The sequence below is a fragment of the Xenia sp. Carnegie-2017 genome, unplaced genomic scaffold (assembly GCF_021976095.1).
Source record: "Xenia sp. Carnegie-2017 unplaced genomic scaffold, XeniaSp_v1 HiC_scaffold_16, whole genome shotgun sequence".
NCBI lineage: Eukaryota > Metazoa > Cnidaria > Anthozoa > Malacalcyonacea > Xeniidae > Xenia > Xenia sp. Carnegie-2017.
The window spans coordinates 13,882,568-13,903,279 of NW_025813469.1; the positions used below are offsets into that span (position 1 = coordinate 13,882,568).

Genomic DNA, 20,712 nt, shown 5'->3' on the forward strand with positions numbered 1-20,712 from the left:
GTGCTAGGACGTTGAACCTTGGAAGGCGTTTATTCGTATATTCAGGCGTGCCTGACTGATCTCTTTTGAAAGTGTATTTGCGGGGGAGGCAACGTCTGTTGGTAAGGGCATTAAACGTTTACAAGTATTATTTTTGACTCTGGCAAACCTTAACATGCTAATGACTCATAGAAACCTGTATTGCAGCTCTTTGTATTTAAAATTTTGAAAAAGACACAATCTGCGTTCTTTTTTTAACAAATTCTTTTGCAACTGTCCAATTGCAAATTTCTAGCCCATATCGAGCGAAAGGTTATTGTGCTGATTTTCCATATTTGCGAATATAATATTGAATAACTTTTGAGAAATCTATGCATTGAATGGAATCTTACAGCAGATGCAGTAGTTAACGAAAGAAGCAAGTATATATGCACAACAAATAAAGAAAGTAAGGTGGTCAATGTTACAGAATTTTCAGCTTTAAATATTAGTTTTTTAGGCTGCATATATCATAAAATAAATTGAATATTCACTGTCTATATAAACTATGAATATACTCAATGCTTCATTGACTTTGACCACAATGAGTTTCTATATAATATGTTTGATAATTCGAACGGCTGCTAAAAGAAAAACGTTCATGCTGACTTTATTGCTTTACGTTTGCCGATAAGAAATTTACAAAGAAGGCTCTAGCACGAAACCTTAACGCCATCAAACCTTTCACTTTAACCTACAGAGTAAAAGAGCGTGTGACAAAAAAAGATTTCTTGAGGGAAAGTGGCATGAACGAACATTCATCGACAGTATCACAGTATAGAGAACATACAGTAGGACCAGTCCATTTAATTTTATCGTGCCACGTATATCTTATTACGCATGTGATTACCATATTAGCAGCCAGTAAATTGCATTGTGTGACAAATAGGATTGACGAAATGGCAAACGGCAGCCAGTAAACGAATTAAATATACAGCAGCTAGCAGTAGCACAGCGAAGTGGCCCTACTGTTTAGTCCTATAATGTGACATTAATGAGGATTAATATTCAGCTGAAAATATTCATAACAATACCTTATGTAAATAATTACAAAGGAATTTGGCAATATACAATATGTAATTTTATATAATATTATGATTTAATTATAATGAATCACGATATGTTCACATGATGAATAATTTGTATATCTACATGTATTGTTGAAATTTTGAAAGTCCACACATTAGTTTTGAAATTACCATATGCAATACTATCATTTGTGTGACGCAGTAGTTACATAATCACGCATTTCATTATTTCGTGACGCACGAGCGAGAAACCGTAATAGAAAGTATTTTATTGGTTTTTGGACTTGGCGTTGCCAACACGCATGGAATTATCTGATGATAGAATGTAACAAGATCCTGTTTTCTTTGCTTTTATCATTTCCGCTACATAGTGAGATGTAAAGAAGCCTGTGTTTGGTAAAGAATTTCAAGTCCCACCTATTCCTAAACGTACAGACAAAAGGATCGGACGTAGGTGAGAGAAATTGTTTCTTATTTTCTTGATTTGTACTGTGCTTTTATGAAATTTACTAAATAAAACAAAAATATTCACCAAATATTGGGAAATACTATAAATACCGGCCAAATGTAGCTGATAAATAAACCAAATGTGATTTTATTTAAGTTGACAGTGTGAACCTTGCACGCACGTAATTCGATAAATATTTCCATACATGTTGTCAGCGTAAACTCTTGTTTCACATCTTCACATTTTCATGGTGACGTTGCTTTGTTATGACTTTATTTAAATCACATATTGCATTTACACGTAGCGTAATAAATATAGGTTGAAAGTTCATATCATGAATACATTAGGCCGTATTCTTTGCCACCGAAAGTCGCTTAGAAAAACAATTCCGTTGCCATCGGTCGGGCACTAAGTTTAATTTAAATAAATCTATAAATTTTCATTTGCTGAATAAGAATTTACTTGTTGTCACGCGTATAAACCTGCAGTTTATGAGCATTTTGCCATCAAACATCAACAATTTTTGCTGCTTTGAAACTTGATCGCCGCCTTTGTTTCCCTAAATACTTCATTTAATTTACTGTGATATTACTAGTTCCAGTTTCCTATCAGGCTTATTTTTGCTCGGACGTCAACAACTTATGCATAGTTGGTAACTTTTATCAATGTTTTTTGTGGGAAATATCACAAATTTCAGTTAAAAATATAAAATTTCATACATCGCATTAAAGACTATTTGATAAGTATAATATTCCACATTTCAAATTGGTCAATGTCGTCTAAATCCCCATCAGTACTTTCGCTGTCTGAATCATCTATTGAATTGTCTTCGTCGCATTCGCCTGATGTATTTTCGCAGTTAACACATGAACATAAGTCTGTGCAGACTAGGTTAGCTTTTCTACATGAACATCGCATGCTTGAACACCCAGTCTTACAATGACAGTCTACGAAATCAAGAAGAGTCTGGAGCTGGAGGACGCGTCATCCATACGATATCAATGTCTCCGTTTGAAAACTGCCAACCGTTACCAATTGGTGAAGGAAGAGTCATTTGGGGTAAAAGAGACTGACACCACACACCCGCCTGGTAATTTACTCTTTCAATGTGTCTAAGAAGGCTGTCACATGTTGGTGGCAATACTTCATCCGAACATTTTCCACCTTTAAACATTGTGTATCGGCATTCATCGGCATTCTTTGATGTATTGTCGCCATACAGTAGACAAGTGAACTTGTTCAGATCGCGTACAAGGACGTTGGCAGGAGGAAAGTTATAACCAAGGAGAGAAATGTCTCAACAAAGCAAGGATGAGCAATTAGCGTTTTCCATGCTTTGACCTTCCCTTTTCCGTAAAACGAGCTCGTGCAGTCACTTCCTAAATGTAAAGCAAACGTCAATACTTTAGTATTAGTTACCCTCATATTTTAGAACTTGGTAGAAGTATAATATCAGTGAAAATATACGCAAAAATAAGAAAATGATGCAATGATTAGAAGGAGCCATTTCTCTGACCACCCCCATCAAAATACCTACATTGAAATGCTAACCTGAAAACGCGTGAAAGCCTGGCAAGCAGCGACAAAATTCTTCGTTCATGGCGACAGTAACTGCATTTATATGTACTGTGCGAGATTTGTTTCCAGTACCAGTCATAAAAAACAAATCCTTTGAACCCAGGTTTTTTTGCATTGCTACACAAAGAATGAAGACATCTGTATCTGGACTCCTAATAATAACATTAACGTTAGTGCCCATTGCATGCTTGGCGTGTAAAGCATACGGGTGTCGGCTTCCTCATGATTGCTTTCTAGCACACTGCATTCACAACATAAAACCGGGTCCTCGTCAAAAGCTGAACAAGAAAGTACATAGCATTTTTCTTTTGTAGTAATATATAAATTTTCAACTTGCGTCAGTTGAGATGATTTATACTCTTTCCAATGTTCACACAAAAAAATCATAAGGGACTCCTTGTTTTCTCCACAACTTAAGAATTTTTTCCACTGCTTTGGAACGGGCTGATCTTTACCAAAAATTCGAATTCGTTGAACTCCTTTCTCGGCCCGTCTCTTTCTTTCAGCGTTCTTGATACTCAATTTTGGATATCGATCTGTGACGAAGTCCAATCTTGTAGCATTACATTGAAATGCGACTTTCAGAAGAAATTGAAATATCGAGTCAGATAATTCACCGAAGGTCTTCCACTTTCCTTAAATAAGCAATTAAAATGAGAGGCCTCTGAATTGCGCAAAGAATTAACAGAACACTTTATGTCAAGTTACGACACAGAAAGACAAGTCTACGTTATTAAATTCAAGAGAATATGTCGTGTTTGCATATATAAAAGAAGGTCTGTGCATGCAACGTGTCTTTAACATTTACCTTTCATAACTTGCAAGACAGCCATTGCATCTACTATAAGAGCATTGTTGTGAAAGCTGCGAATATCGACTTCTGGATTGTCTGCTTCTCTCTCCAAAATTTCAAGCAGTTTAGACTTTGCAGTTTTTACGAGTCCTCCATTTGGTGTTGCAAGTGAAAGAGGAAACGATCCGAGACTGTATGATAATACCTCCTTCAAATTGACCTCACGATTTTTTGCTATGACTAAAAGCTTGGCAAAAAAATTCCGGTTCATTTTGATGCTTTTTTCCTTCCCTTTTTGGCCACTCTGTACTTGTTTCCTCCTTCCAGAGAACGTTTCAATGCTGTTGCGCTCCAATTTTGTGAAAATATCCGGATTGTCGGAAAACAAGTTGTTTTTAGAAAATTCTGAGAACTGCCGCTCACCCAGTTGCTCTGCAGATAGAAGTCGATCTGCCACAGTGGTTTCTAACTCTACTCCACTTGCCAAATTTATCAAATGTTCTTGATCAACATCAAAAGGATGTGCCATTTGGAATATAGAAGTTAGTACGTCTTGAACACATTGCTCATAGCGTTTGCACTTGGAATAATCAAGGTCTTTACGCTTTCTGAAATGCATGAAAAGAGGATGTCTCCAACATTTGAAGGGAATTATAAATTTATTTACACGAAACAACCCATCCTAACCCTAAGCTTCATAGCAGAATATGCGAATCAAATTCACCTTGACTTATATTCCAACCCCGCCATGTAATTACACTTTCTTGTTATTGCTGCTCTCTGCGATTGTGATAGCATCCATCTTTGCACCGCTCCAGGATTCATAGAAATTCCAGTCAAACCACCCTTCGTCTTCGAATCGCGGTTTACAGTTTGCTCAATTGTTTGATCACACGCCACAGCAGAAAAACCATAGTTGTTTTGACGTTGTACAGCAAAGTTACATGATATTTCAGACAAGATTCCTATATAATAAAGATATATCACAATTGTTTGTCGTAATAAGCAAGACTTTAATTAAATGACACAATGACCAAATCAAACCTGGATGTGTCTGATCCAAAGCAACCATCTCAAGCCAATATGCAGACCCATATCTTGCATAGTTTATCCGATCACAGGCGAAAAACCATGGCAACATTGCTCTAAAGGTTGTCAAATGTAGTTTCCAGTTTATCTCCCTTGTAGCTCTGATAAACATCAACAAAATATCTAAAAAGTAGGAAGTATATCTAAAATTGATAAATTCAAAGTGTATGTCCTGTAGATTTGACCTTGTTACAACCTAGAAAATAAATGAGAGGGTTTATTGTTATTTACCTATCATTTTGATGTACATACTCCAGAAAGCAAACGTTCTTGATTTTGAGGATGCATTTTGTATGAAGTTTTCGTACTCTTCGCATATTTCCTCAAACAGTTCACTTTCAATACAATCGCGGAAACCTTTATCTGGAAACGAATTTGACATTTCACATAGGAATGCCATTATTCTTCCATCTTTTTTCTTCTAAATCATCCAGGTATGCTTCAAACCTTCGTACAAAATTTTATGGCATGACATCGATCTATTGTAATTCTTTCCAGAAAGGACACTCTTTACGGATCCTTCGCTCACAACACCCGACTCAATTAACAGATCCTAAAGAACGTTTTGCGGAATCATTACTTTTAGAAACGTATTTATCTAATTGCCACTTATTTCTTGTACAAGTTTTATATGTGAAAATTAAGATATGAATTCGCACCTTAAGTCCTCCATCTTCAAAGAGCTTTGACACTGCAGATAGAAAAGACATGACAGTATGAAATTCTCCAAGACGTACGACCAGTTTATCATAGTAAACGGGTTCTTTCCATCGTATGTGCTGGACTTTAGAGTAAACTGCTTCATCAAAGACTAAGACAGCATATTGTAAGTCAAGCTTCTCTGCGATATTCTTGCTTCTTTTAAGAATTTCATTAATTGTAGAATATTCAGTTGGTGGCGCGTTTATAACTGGCAGGTAACCCACTCTCGATACCTCAGGTATTTCTTCAATAAGCATGGTGTTAAAGCCGGTCCATCCAGGCAGTGCTGTTTCATCAGTGACATGAACCATTTTCGTTAAAACATATGCTAAATCAAGCTTGTGAGCTGCTTAATTTAACTCATGGTTCCTATCAATAAGCATTGAACGGGCGACTTCATTGATATCAAAAAATATTGGAGTCTTTTGGCCCAATACTATATTCTGCTATGTTGGTATTCGGCATCTTAACAGTTCGCTGTGACTTTTTGACGATGCTGGAATTTTGCATTGTTATGTGTTGCTGTCCAGACAATTTCTGCGTTATAATTCCGTTTGTGACATGGGTTTGTTTTTTTATGTCCTCGCTAAAATCAATGTTGTCGTAAATCAGGTTAACATACTCTTTCTCTACAAACTCTTTGGGAACAATATTAGATGTATCAATAGTTGTTTGGGCAAGGGCAGAATCATACGCCATTGCGGATGACAAAGAGACACAGTGTCCAAGACCGTTCAAAAGGCTGATCAGGCTTGAACAGCCAGAAATTTGTCTAACAGCTGTTGCCAAGGCTAAGGATTTAGGCGTTTGCATTTTTCCTTTACTGCTAACGTTGATCAGATCTTGACATAATGAATAAAGTTTAATAGCGTTCTTCTCCCCTACTTCAACATATTCCGACAAGTCCGGGTCGTCTGAAAAACCAAGCATCCATGCGAGGAAATTAAACAGAGTTGGCGAAACAATTTTCCTAACACTCTCATTATTTATGTCAGAAGCAAGGGACGGCCAGTTTTCGTACCATATTGATTTTGTACTAGCACGTAGATTGCCCCGTAATGTTAGCGCTACGTTAAATACTTCATTAAGGGTCGTCGTTTTATTGCAGCTGCCTTTTGGAACGTCATTGTTGAAAAATTCATCTTCTGTGTCCATCTCACTTTGCGAAGTTTCTGTGTCTTCATTTAAATCATTTTCTGCCACAGTTCCTTGACAAAGACCTTCAACGTATACAATTTCACTTTTGTTCCGTTCTTTTGGTGAAAAGAAAACAATTTGAGGGAATTTCTTTCGCAATCTCTCTTTTAATCGAAAATTTCTATAATTTGACGCATCTGTGCCTTCAATTTCTGAAACTGTCTTTACAAACTCAGCTTTCATTCTCTTCATAAAAAAAATTTCTTCGTTCATCAGCAGTCTTTTCTTTACAAATCTTTCACAAAAAAACATCAAAGGACTTTTCGTATTTGCATGCGTATCTGTCATAGTTTTCAGAATCATAAACTTCATCTACACAGTAAAAAGAAAAGGGCCATTTTAGCCCCCAAAATTAGCCCCCTCTTTAAAGGGCCAAAATTGGCTCTAAATTATGGGGCCGTTCTGGGGTCAATATTTTGGCCCCATTTTGGGAGACTAAAATGGCCCTTTGTGAAATTCAGCTCTAGACAGCTGCTGTTAGTGTACTGTACTTACACGATTTGGAATTTTGTAGTTCCGTAACCAATCCTGAAACAAATAAAATATTACTCAATTGCAAATTAGATTTTTCGAAGTACTTCAATTTCCATTCATTGAACAAATGAAGATAAACTTGCATACTTTTGGGGTACTGGTAGTTTCAGTAAGAGCATTTGGACACTAAAAATTACAAATGAACTATTAGTGAATGTTCACAGCAAGTTTAAGTAGGAATGAGCTTAGGAGAGGGGTGTGAAGGAGCAGGACTTATGGTGATGCTGTTACTATTATCACTACAAAAAAAATACAAATAAAACCAACAATAGAAATCTCGTAATATTAATAAAGAGGTAATAAGATTTCAACAAATGTTTGACATAATATGTATAGCAACAAGTTATCAAAGCCTAATCTAAACTAGAGGACCCTCCACCCCCAATACAGAACCATTGCGGATCATGACTATATGTATTATTATATGTAACCATGACAAAATGTGTTATTACTAGTTAAAATGATCAGAAACAGAAGTGCACCAACCTGAATTGGTGTTACAGGTAAGCTATCACTCTAAAGAAAAAAATTAAACCAGCATATCATTATATGCTGCAAATTTTAATGAATGCACATGGTGCACACAATTTAGCCAAAACGGCCCCTCTTGTCTGTTTTAGCTCTCATTGTTAGCCAATATGGCTAGCAATTTCAAAATCCAAAACGACCTCATGGGGCCAAATTGGCCCGTATATTTCTATTTTGGCACCAATTGTAGAGCAAAAACAACCGTCATGGAGCCAAAACGGCTCTATTGTCTGTTTTAGCCCTTATTGTTAGCCAATACGGCTAGCAATTTCAAAAGCCAAAACGACCTCATGGGGCTAAAATGGCCCTTTTCTTTTTACTGTGTATTACATTGCTGCGTCTTAAAAAGCTAGTGTATCGTTCGTAACACCGTCTATGATACCTAACCTCTAAAGCTACACAATCTTTATCAGCAATATTTACAAGTATACTTTCATCTGAATTTCTCCTAGCTGCTTCTCTTAATTTACCCCCATCTTTTGTCTCTGCCATAACCAGTCGATCTAGCTTTCGCTTTCGAGTGCCCTATTAGTCATAAGTGAACATTTTTTGGTGAAATTATTAATTATCAAGAAGACAAAGATTGTTTCTCACGTAAAAAAATTTCTTTTCAATGCGGAAAAAATATATAAGCGAGCTTTTAATGTAGGATGTAAAAGCTTTCGATAAAAAGAAAAATACAATAAAAATGTGTCACTTACCACTTCAGTCACAAAAGACTTTTCTTTTTTACAAATGATACATGTAGGCGGAAGTACATGTTTTGATTTTGGTGCAATGGCTTGTTTCTTCAGTGTAGATCTAAGTAGTTTTTTTTGCCGATGTGCCTGTTATACTTTCGCCACCAGCAGGTAATAAATTGTCTGCAGTCGCATTAGTGTCCTGTCTTTCCCTCTCTTTGTACAATTCTTCAGGGAATTATTTGAGAAAAGTTAGCAGTTCAGTTGCTTAAAATCGGTTCTCTTGTAGATAAAGAGAATGTTGAATCTGCACAAAGGGTAGATTTGTGTGATAATCTACACATATGCACAGTAATTACGCATTCAGTACTTGTTTCCTCCTCATTATCAGCCAGTCAGAAAGAGGTGGCAACATCAAGGTAAATGATGTTAATAAACAATGAAGGCATGGACTCATATGAACATTCAGACAATTGAGTTGTGAGCTTTTCACTCTCATGAACATGGTGTACAGCATCGTGACGTTTCTCGGGTAAATCCACAGGTACACGAGGTCATCATCAGGAGTACAAACGGATTGACCATCTGCCTTGTTCAAAGTGTTTGATCGCCTCTTTTTTTTCTGTAACTAAAAATCCACAATGCTAGATTTAGTTTGATGTATAAATATATTTTTTCAGTTCGCTAAAAGTTAGTTAATTTTATTGCTGAATACGGACCTAATGTGCCAACTTTTCAAGTGGCCATGTTAATAAGTTATGACGTCATCAGTGAAACACGTTTTCACAGAATAAAAATTCTATAGAAGGCCATGCCAGTGAGCACTACGTCCTTACGGCCGACATCATTCTAGGAAGATACTTTGTGTTTTCACTTGTCTTCAACCACTGTAATTACATGACGTCATTTTTCACAATGAAGTGGAAATAATTTCAATATAAGAAATGACGTCGTGTCATTTAAGTGGTTTGGAACAAGTGAAAAGTCCTAAACATCTTTTTGGAATAATGGCTGCCGATATGTGCGGCACAACATACGCGACGACAAAAACATCAAAGGTCCGACACGAGTGACCTTTTGTATGTTTGATATTCTGTGACGTTTTGTTTGCAAACTACAGATCATTTATAACTGACGCCACATTTGTCTTCGTTTTTCTTTAATTATTTGCTTGAGTTCACAATATTCTAAAATAGGTATTTTAGAAACAGATCATAGGTATTTTAGGATATCGTATAACTAAATCAATGTACGTTATGTGACTTAAGCTTTTCAAGATTTTTTTAAGCTTTTACAAAATTTATTAAAAGTGGTGCTATGGAAAACAATACCCATTAGTTACCCTTATCAACTGATTTTAAAATTCTTCAAAATAATCCTAATATCTTCCGGAACATTTATATTGCGAAACTGCTAAAGTAATTAACTTTCATACAGCTATAGAAGAGAAATACCTTTACATACCTTTACTAAGATTCAAGGACAAGCGTAAATTATTTTTAAGTATGATTTATATTATAATCTAAACTAATTTGTATTTTTTTAGTGTATACTATCGTATTTTTTATCTTTTAACCTTTTGGACATCCTAAATGTTTTTTATTATGGAACTCTATCGCATAAATTCTAGAAATTTTTTTATTTTACTGTAATAATTTGAATGCAGTTGTCCTAATAAAAACAGCTATACTTTTTAAACTTACAAGATTGACCTGCTAAAATTTAAAATTATTATTATTATAGTATTATTACTATTTTTGCTATTGCATGTACTGGATTTTTTTCATAGCTACTAAATATTGCAACCAAATTATACATTTTGCTACAATATAGGCTGAAATTGTTCATATATACAATCTGGAAGCCAAACTGTGTGGAGCTAACTGAAGCCACAAATAATGGTGTGTATTATTTTATACTGCAGTTTATGCTCTTACAAATGTGGTCTATGTCTATACGGGGATTGTTGAAACTAAATTAGTCATGTCTATTTCATCCATTTTTTAAAGGATACGAAAATGGATGCTATTTTCAGAGCCATACCACTGAATTGTTTTCCCTGGTTTGAAAAATACTACTTTTCTATCTATTTCACATTTACAATCATCGCTCCTGGAATTTCGAAAACATTTGATCGTCAAACTTCTTTTACTTGTAATGGCAAGATGATTTCAAAATTCCAAGAAACTTCTCTTATAAAGAATATTGAATCAAGATGTTTGAGACAATACCAAAATGAAACTTGGGATAATATATATGTGGTGTCCTTTAATTTCTTTTTCTCTTTTTTGGGTATGATCTGTGGACAGTCTGTGGCCAATCGACTTAAAACTTTGATAAGTTCTTGTCAGAAAGAAGCAGTGAAGTCAGAAAGGTTGCAACTAGTTCTTGGGCATTTAATTATTACATCATTTATTTGACTGTACGCGTGATCGGTTTGTCTATATTTGTTACAGTACTGTTTCCATCCATGTTTCCCATTGACTATTCTTGTTCGTGGCGTCCGACAACAAACAAAAAATCTTTGTTAAACAATATAATTCTTCCTCGATATAACGAGACATTCGTTAATTGTAAAATTCGCGATGGTAACAGTGAATGGTGGATTAAATTTGTTGTAGCTGTTGATGTTTTATCGATAATAATGACGATATGTCAACTAATATACCTATTAAATGAGGCCAGTAGTGACAATTTTTTCACATCAGATAAGGAGTTTTTCACGGTATACCTCTTTTCAAAACGTGCAGAGTTTCGAAATTGGATAAAAGAAATAAAAAATAAACCTCACTTGAACAAATTATTAAATATTCACGATAACGTAGGCAAGGCACAACTGTCTGTGCAAAATCTTGAAAATATTTATGTGAACGTCATAATGCAAGCTGAAAGACAATTAAGTAAAGCTTACCCAGAAACGCATGAAAGGCACGAGATCCTTCATTGTCATTTCAAACCTAATGAAAGTGCGAAAAACTAACAAGAGCAACTGACATTTTAAGCCACTTCAAATAGCAAGTCGTATCCTAGCTCCATTTTAGTCATCGGAAGGCCAGGAATTGGTAAAACTATGTTGACGAAAAAACTTATTCATGAATGGAAGACAAATGAAGACGACTTTTGGCGCAATAAGCTGGTCATTTTATTGCAATGTCGTGCGATTAAAGAGAAGTACATTACTTTTAAAAAAATGTTAAGAAGTTGCGTTGGATTTTCATTTGAACAGTTTTCAGATATTTACGAATTCATAATGTTAAATCCTGAAAGAACTGTTCTTATGGTCGACGGTCTTGATGAATTATCTTTAGATAATGAAGATATTCAAACTGACGACTCAGGGTCCCCAAATGAAAAAAGGCACGTCATTACACACTTAAGTATGCTAGTTGAAGGTAAACTATTGCCTGATGTTACTGTTCTTATTACATCACGACCCACAGCTGAACGTAAATTTAGAGATATGGAATTCGCGAGGACAGTTGAAATCATGGGCTTTTTTGAGAATGAGATAAAAGAATTCGTGGAAAAGTTTTGTCATGAAGATAGAAATATTGCTGACCGTATTCTAAATAAGATTGAAATTTCTCTTGAACTTCGCAGCTTTTGTTATATCCCTATTAACACTAAAATTGTTTGTATGACCTTAAAGGAATGTTTTGCAGATGATGAAAACTACAGTCCAAAGACTATGACTGAATTGTACGATAGAGCAATTAAAGTTTTACTATGGCAAAGCCATCCCTTCTCAGGGCAAGACTACAGAAAAGGATTACTTGAGAATTCCTTTACCATCCGAGCTTGATAAAGATCTACAAGAAATAAAATATGTTGCCATGGAAGGGCTTAAAGACGGACGCCTGATTTTTGAAAGAAAAAGTAACAGTAACTTTAAAATCTGGAAAACTGTGGCATTTTCAATAAGATTTATGATGATGAACGCCATCTTTACTGTTTTCTTCATTTGACTCTTCAAGAGTTTTTTGCAGCGTGGTATATTGTTGACGATTGGCAAAACATTGGAAAGTTTTTGGATGATCATGTTCAAGATCCTAAATGGCATTTGGTAATCGAATTTGCTGCTGGTTTGGTTGGAAATGAAAAGAAAGAGAAGGAAAAGATATCAGCGTTATTCTAGAGAGGTATTAAATTTATGATCAATGAGCATTTGTATCATTGAAAATGTTTGATTGTATCTTCATATTGTATGTGACTAGATGTATTTTTCTAAGTTAATTCATCATCACCAAATTCTTAACATTAATTTTGCCAGCCAGATGAGCAAATATTAAAGTAACGCCTCCTCGATAAGTTTTAAACTAAAGTGTCGCGTAGAGTTTGGAAGAAATAATTTGGTGATCGATTTCTTTTGATCGTTTGCTGTATACTTCAGAAAATGGTTTTTACATGTTTGCGGATGTAGACCACTGTAGATCACTGAGTTGTTGCTTTTCATTAGAGTATTTGGATGCACTGGGAAGTTATTTAAACAGCAAATAAAAGACTTCAGCATAATGCACACTAAGATACATACATATAAAGCCCATAAAATAAACCTTATGTTCAAGCATTAAGTGAAAAATCTGCTAATGAGAAAACAAATCTAGTGGATTCTCCAAACACTACGTTCCAAAAGTGTAGGACTATTTTCGAAATCGTTTTAAAACGAACAACAGCAACAAGCAAAAGCTGTAAGCTATAACTTAAAACACAAATTATGAATTTAAGGTTTTTATCTTGATTTTCATCAAAAAATTGCTTGCCGAATCCGAAATACAAATATACATTTTGTGTATTTAGGAGTGGAAAATTGCGAAACTTTCAAAAAAGCTGTCAATTTCGGTAAATCTCAGCGGCAAAGGTCAAAATCCTCCATTTTGTTGGCGTCATACAATATTCAAAGCCGCTCTTGAGATAGCCGCTTCAGTTATTATAGAACCCAATGGAGTTAGCATTCCAGATATATTTACTTCAATGGGCTGAGTTAAAGCTTACCCGTGCCTTTAACTTACTCAAAATTTGCAGGCGACGACCATTGTATTCTATAAGACCTGGAGGGGAAAAGGGGCCTGGACCCCGTGGTGAAAAACATGGCGGTAATGGCGGATTTTGTTGGTCAAAACTTCCACTTTAAAAATTTTTTTCAATATTCACTCCCTCCTGATTTCTAATACTGTTTATATGAACGAAAACAAGTGAGAAAAAAAACAATTACGATACCGACAGCATACCATGTGAAAATAATGCTTCAGCATTGCGTGAAAAACACAGTACACACACACATCAAAATAAAGAAAATCGACGGTAGAGAAACGCATATTTTGGCTGTAACATTTAAGTTATTTTATGACATTTTAAAAGTGAAAATCAAACGTCATTCATTAGTAGACCTGTCAATCTCGTCAAACTTATACATTATTTTATGCTTCTGTGTGTTTGACTGTTTGTAAACAGTTTGGTGCAACTATTTTTCTTGCTCAAATGGATAAATCTGTGTTAAAATGCTCCTAAGGAAGCGAGAAAATGTTTGCTTCAGTTCTACGACATAAGTCAACTGAAAATTTACCATGGATAAGTATCATAAGTGTATTGTCATTACCTGATAAATCTACTGAAAACTCATAAAGAAAGTATGTTGAACTAGAAGAGCTACAAAAAAGGAAAAAATTCAAAACACCATGCTATGTTGGTTGGAAATTTGTATTTTGTAAACAGCTTGGCAGAACCTTGGGTCTATTACTGAACAGAACTACATTAATTTTCCATTGAAATTACAAATTTGGAAACTAAAGTGCATTGGTTTCTCTGACAAAACACACTGTATTACTGCATGAAGGCAAGAATAATTAATTGACAGTGTAGGCGAAGAAATTTATCAAGTTCTATAGATATTATTGTGTATTACTTACAGTTTTTTGGAATTGTGTAATGTATGTCAAAAACAAGATATAATTTTTCAAAAATGCTAACCCCTTCAAGCACTACTACTCTTCTGTTTGCTTGAGCAACTTACAGCTACCAATACTAATTATTTATATGTACAAACTAACAATTGGGAATTAAATGATAAACAACTTGATAAATCTTTGTATTTTCCATCACGCCTTTGAATTTGTTTCTTTTATTTCTTGATAAAAAACATTAGTGAAAGACTTACAAATCAAGTTTCTCAAAAATAGTATTTTGTACAAAGAACTAAACATAATTGGAAAGGTCACATGTTGAAGACAGACTTTGCTTCTCTGACTAGGTTGCTTGATCATGAGCAATTTAAATTTGTTTACAATTTGCTTAAAGAATTCTTTTATTGATTTGTACTAATTCTTCATAAGGCGAAAAGGATTTCTTTGCCATCTATTTTTGCTTCCTCTACATTCAACTTCATTGTAACCAATGTATCCGATGTGAATTTGTGGATTACCTGGAATCATACCAAGTATGGATTTGGTGAGATGAGACAACAATATGTTTAATTTTTCATGCATATTAATGATATAATCATAAGCAATTGTTGAACAAAAATTTCAAGGTAGGAGCAAATCTTAGCACATTGTTCAACACACTTCTTTTATCTTGGTTTTGAAGTAGTAACCTGTTTACTATAACAATAAATACTTCACTTACAAAAAACGCGAAGTAGTACTTTACAACTGTTTGCATAAATCCAACTTTCCAAACCCATTATAATTGTCTACACTATACAGTCAGTCAAATTGAGCAGGCAAGTAGTTTAATAATTTCTTTATATTATACAGCATATACCGTAGTTCTCACTAACTTTGCATGGCCCTGCATTCAATTTTAACACAACTCTGTTCTAAACTTTTCCTTCATCTTTGAAAATATTAATGAGTATGTCAATAACATTTTCTTTAAACCCTAACATGTCAAATATGTTCGAAAAAAACCGATTTTTCTTTGTAAAGCATTGTTCCCATACAGTTGTAATTGTAAGTTAATCACAGAAAAAGCAATCACTGAAGTGAAACCATTGTTATGGGAACGCTAATCGGCGATAGCAATCGACAACAAATTTAATTATTCTAATCAACACATAGAAATTACTTGCTACCCAGCAGGGACTGAACTAGGACTTCTGGAACGTAATTCAAGAAACGCCAAAATCTTTAGCCACCTTGGAAGGTCTGGGGACATACTCACCTGGAAAATTTTGTTTTCAACGTCTCGGAAGTGCAATTTCCGGCATTTTATCAAGTGGTAATCATATTTTAAGCGTTGTATGTGCATAAAACTTACAGTTTAATAGCATTTTTAATTAAAATGGTGAACGATACTTACTTAATTGGCTGTTTTTCTTAAATTTGGGGCTACGCAGCATGCCTAGAAAAACATATTGCTAAAAGCCTGGCAATATGGAGTTAAGAAACTTAAGCTTTAAAAGGAAAAATTATCAGAATTTTTAGTCAACAAAATCATGATGTTAGTAGTGGATAATTGTATTTTAAAACAAATAATGATCTAAATAATAGACAAATTGAGCAATTTCTAAAAGTTGAAGTAGGCTCAAATTTTCACCATTATGCCCATTGGCTGCCTTGGGGCTCATGTTATTTTGTTAAGTTTGAGTTGATATTCAAGGTAGAAGCATGTACAAAATTTTCGAACAAAATTCACTGAACAAAATTTTCGCACACTTAAAAATTTAGCCGGACCCAAAGCTCATTCTCCTTTTTATTTCAATCGATTTTTACGCGTTTGCACCAAAGCATAATAGGCCTTCTTTGTGCATGAAGAAAAGTCGTCGACTAAATATTGCCATTAAGAACACTAAGGTAGGCTAACGCATGTACGTATTTTTTTTAAATATCGGCGTTGAGAACAGGGAATGAACTTTGTACTTATGGGTAAATATCACATTTAATTACAACAATTACAACTATATGCAATTACACATATTTCGAAAATGAGTTTTAAACAAAAAGGCTTTTGAAAGAGAGACAAACGTCGTAAAAGTTTTGTGTGTATAGAGATTCCTGCAAAACGATCCAGATAAAAGTAGCTATAATTTTACATGACAAATAATCTCTTTACATCTATATACAGTAGAACCTGTTTTAAGCAGTCACAAATGGAGGATTTCTCGTGTGACCGTTTAATACAGGTTGACCACTTATTGCAAGTTGACCGTTTATTATAGTTCTTTAGGAAAGTCACGTGTAACATTTAACAAACTAAAGTTGACCAATCGGTATTGTTCGTTAACATGCCAATTAACAACACTATAAAAGCACTTTTTCTTAGTTTTAACTAGAAATTAAAAATAGTATACATAAAAATGTCACGGCTCAAACTGCTGAAAAATAATCATTGGCAAGCGTGTCAACAGAGAAGATGTTTATAACTTATATATTCCGTGCCTATATCCTTTTTGGAGATAGGTTTTCTTGTCAATGGCTGAAGGGACGTAAGAAACATTAAATTGCTGGTGTATTTGTCCGCAAACAGAAAATATTGTTGGATCTTTTGAGTCATTTTATGGAAGATAAATACAACATAAAGACATGTATACAATATAAGTGATATGTTCCAACAAAAATATTTAATTATATATTTTATTATGGGGTGTACCTACTTAACCTGACCGTTTAATACAAGTGCAAAATAACAAAAAATTAAGCTTAGCACATTGGAAAAGGTGACCGCGTCCGTTTAATAGAGATGACCGTTTAATAAAGGTCACTTTAATAGTATTTGCACCAGGAAACTTTGCCATATAACCGCTTAACACAGGGTGACAGCTTAATACGGTGCCGCTTAATACAGGTTCTACTGTTAAAGTAAAATTACAAATATTTTGCTTCTTATAAACTTGCTCCGTGGCGCTGTGAGGCCCATTTTAGTACATACATGACATACAGATATAATTTGTTTTTAATGAGTTTTTGGCGAATTAACTAATTAAAACATGCCTAAATAAATTTTGACCTCTCTAACCTCTTCCAGTCAACTATCACGCTGCCAACTCAACTGAACTGGTTGCTCTGAGAAGCAGCAAGGAGTTTTTACTTTCATGTATTATTAATTTGCACTTGGCTTTGGTAAACGTTGTGTGCATTATTTGATTTATTTTAATTTGCGACTAAAATATTATAGCTAGCTTTTGTTACCATAGTTGTTTTACAAAAACTTCTCATGTCAAGATGCTTTTCTGAAGGGCTTTATTTTTTTAAACAAATTAAACCAAACTCTTAAAAGTTTCACAATACGATATTTTTATAATTACAGGTTAGAAAGTTGGATGTCACATTTATTTTTCTCTGAGGGTAATCAAGCACTTGGTTTTCTTGGAATGAAGTGCTTTTACGAATTACAAGACGACGATGAGATGAGATCAGTTTGCGAGTCAAATAATTTCTCTGAAACAATATCCATTAATAACGTTTCTTTCACGCCTCTTGATTCAAACGCCTTCTTTGAATTTCTCTCTGAATGCCGACAATTAAGAAAACTCGCGTTTTTTTCATGCCAATTTCCTGATAATCATAGCGTCATTAGATTGTCAAAATATTTAACAAATGCAACAGCATGCAATGTATTTTCTTTGAAAATCATCTCCTGTTCTGTTAAAAATATATCAAAACATCTTAGTGAAGCTTTAAAAAGTGAAAATTGTAAACTTAGTGAATTGGAAATTAGAAAAAACAATATAGGTGAAGAAGGTGCTAAATATCTTAGTAAAGCTTTAAAAGTGAGAATTCTAAACTTACTAAATTAATTATCAATGGCAACAACATGGGTGATAAATGTGCAAAATATTTTAGTGAAGCTCTGACAAGTGAGAATTGTAAACTTACTGAATTGTCTCTTAGTCGTAACGAACTAGCAGCTGGAGGTGCTAAAAGTATCTTAGTGAAGCTTTAAAAAGTGAGACTTGTAAACTTACTAAATTGTCTCTTGATTATAACAATATAGGTGAAGAAGGTGCAAAATCTCTTAGTGAAGCTTTAAATTGTGAGAATTGTAAACTTACTAAATTAATTATCAATGGTAACAAGATAGATGATAAGGGTGCAAAATATTTTAGTGAAGCTTTGAAAACTGAGAATTGTAAACTTGCTGAATTGTCTCTTGAAGAAAATATAGCAGCTGAAGGTGCAAAGTATCTTAGTGAAGCTTTAAAAGTGGAAATTGTAAACTAAATGAATTGGATATTCGTTTTAATAAACTTAAGATCAAGGTGCTAATTTGCTTATTCAAGCTACGAAATGAGAACTGTAAACTTACTAAATTGATGATTTGTGGCAACAATATAAGTAAACAAAGTGCTAAATCTTTTACTGAAGCTTTAAAATGTCAAAATTGTAAACTTACTGAACTTGATGTTCACTTTCACCCACTAAGCTATGAAAATACAGAGTCACTTAGCAAAGCTTTAAAAAGCGAGAATTGTAAATACGCTGAACTCTTTATTCATATAAGCTTTCTAACTGCGAAAGAGGCTAAATGTTTCAGCGAAGCTTTAAAAAGTAAGAATTGTAAAATTATTAAACTGGATGTTAGTCATACTAAATAGCAGCTGAAGGTGCAAAGTATCTTAGTGAAGCTTTGAAAAGTGAGAATTGTAAACTTACTGAATTGGATCTTTCTGATAACAATATAGGTGATGAAGGTGCAAAATCTCTTAGTGAAGCTTTGAAAAGTGAGAATTGTAAACTTACTGAATTGGATCTTTCTGATAACAATATAGGTGATGAAGGTGCAAAATCTCTTAGTGAAGCTTTGAAAAGTGAGAATTGTAAACTTACTGAATTGGATCTTTCTGATAGCAGTATAGGTGATGAAGGTGCAAAATCTCTTAGTGAAGCTTTGAAAGTGTGAGAATTGTAAACTTACTGAATTGGATCTTTTTTGTAACAAGATACGTGATGGAGGTGCAAAATCTCTTAGTGAAGCTTTGAAAAGTGAGAATTGTAAGCTTGCTGAATTGGATCTTTCTCAAAACAATATAGGTGATGAAGGTGCAAAATCTCTTAGTGAAGCTTTGAAAAGTGAGAATTGTAAGCTTACTGAATTGGATCTTTCTTTTAACAATATAGGTGATGAAGGTGCAAAATCTCTTAGTGAAGCTTTGAAAAGTGAGAATTGTAAGCTTACTGAATTGGATCTTTCTCATAACAGTATAGGTGATGGAGGTGCAAAATCTCTTAGTGAAGCTTTGAAAAGTGAGAATTGTAAACTTACTGAATTGGGTCTTTCTTATAACAAGATAGGTGATGGAGGTGCAAAATCTCTTAGTGAAGCTTTGAAAAGTGATAGTTGTAAACTTAGTAAATTGTCTCTTTCTGATAACAATATAGGTGATGAAGGTGCTAAAATATCTTAGTGAAGCTTTAAAAGTAAAATTGTAAACTTACTAATTTGATTATTAAGAGCAACAACATGGGGAGATAAATGTGCAAAATATTTTAGCTGAAAGCTTTGAAAAGTGAGAATTGTAAACTTACTGAATTGTCTCTTAGTCGTAACAAAATAGGTGATGGAGGTGCAAAATCTCTTAGTGAAGCTTTAAAAGTGAGAATTGTAAACTTACTAAATTGTCTCTTTATCATAACAATAGGTGATGAAGGTGCAAAATCTCTTAGTGAAGCTTTGAAAAGTGAGAATTGTAAACTTACTGAATTGGATCTTTCTCATAACAGTATAGGTGATGAAGGTGCAAAATCTCTTAGTGAAGCTTTGAAAAGTGAGAATTGTAAACTTACTGAATTGGATCTTCATTCTAACAAGATAGGTGATGAAGGTGCAAAATCTCTTAGTGAAGCTTTGAAAAGTGAGAATTGTAAGCTTACTGAATTAAATCTTTCTTATAACAAGATAGGTGATGAGGTGCAAAATCTCTTAGTGAAGCTTTAAAAAGTAAGAATTGTAAGCTTACCAAATTGTCTCTTTATCATAACAATATAGGTGATGGAGGTGCAAAATCTCTTAGTGAAGCTTTGAAAAGTGAGAATTGTAAACTTACTGAATTGGATCTTAAAATAACAATATAGGTGATGAAGGTGCAAAATCTCTTAGTGAAGCTTTGAAAGTGAGAATTGTAAACTTACTGAATTAAGTCTTTCTTATAGCAAGATAGGTGATTGAGGTGCAAAATCTCTT

General features: G+C 34.1%; 3 protein-coding genes across 3 annotated transcripts; 1 reads left to right on the top strand and 2 right to left on the bottom strand.

Moving 5' to 3' along the window:
* Nucleotides 1–3,242: 3,242 nt before the first annotated feature.
* On the bottom strand, nt 3,243–4,466 carry LOC124436134. Its single transcript, XM_046986058.1, has 3 exons — nt 3,881–4,466; nt 3,303–3,707; nt 3,243–3,259 (listed from the first exon to the last, which is right to left on the bottom strand). Exons 1-3 carry the CDS (start codon nt 4,392–4,394, stop codon nt 3,243–3,245), a joined length of 936 nt encoding a protein of 311 aa, XP_046842014.1. The 5' UTR covers nt 4,395–4,466.
* A 646-nt stretch (nt 4,467–5,112) lies between these two features.
* On the bottom strand, nt 5,113–5,967 carry LOC124436135. The gene is made up of 4 exons (XM_046986059.1): nt 5,614–5,967; nt 5,402–5,507; nt 5,207–5,317; nt 5,113–5,150 (listed from the first exon to the last, which is right to left on the bottom strand). Exons 1-4 carry the CDS (start codon nt 5,965–5,967, stop codon nt 5,113–5,115), a joined length of 609 nt encoding a protein of 202 aa, XP_046842015.1.
* A 5,506-nt stretch (nt 5,968–11,473) lies between these two features.
* On the top strand, nt 11,474–20,257 carry LOC124436137 (NACHT, LRR and PYD domains-containing protein 12-like). The gene is made up of 6 exons (XM_046986060.1): nt 11,474–11,495; nt 11,598–12,345; nt 17,839–17,947; nt 18,609–18,743; nt 19,433–19,922; nt 20,253–20,257. The coding sequence occupies exons 1-6, from the start codon at nt 11,474–11,476 to the stop codon at nt 20,255–20,257; spliced, it is 1,509 nt and encodes a 502-aa protein (XP_046842016.1).
* Nucleotides 20,258–20,712: the final 455 nt, after the last annotated feature.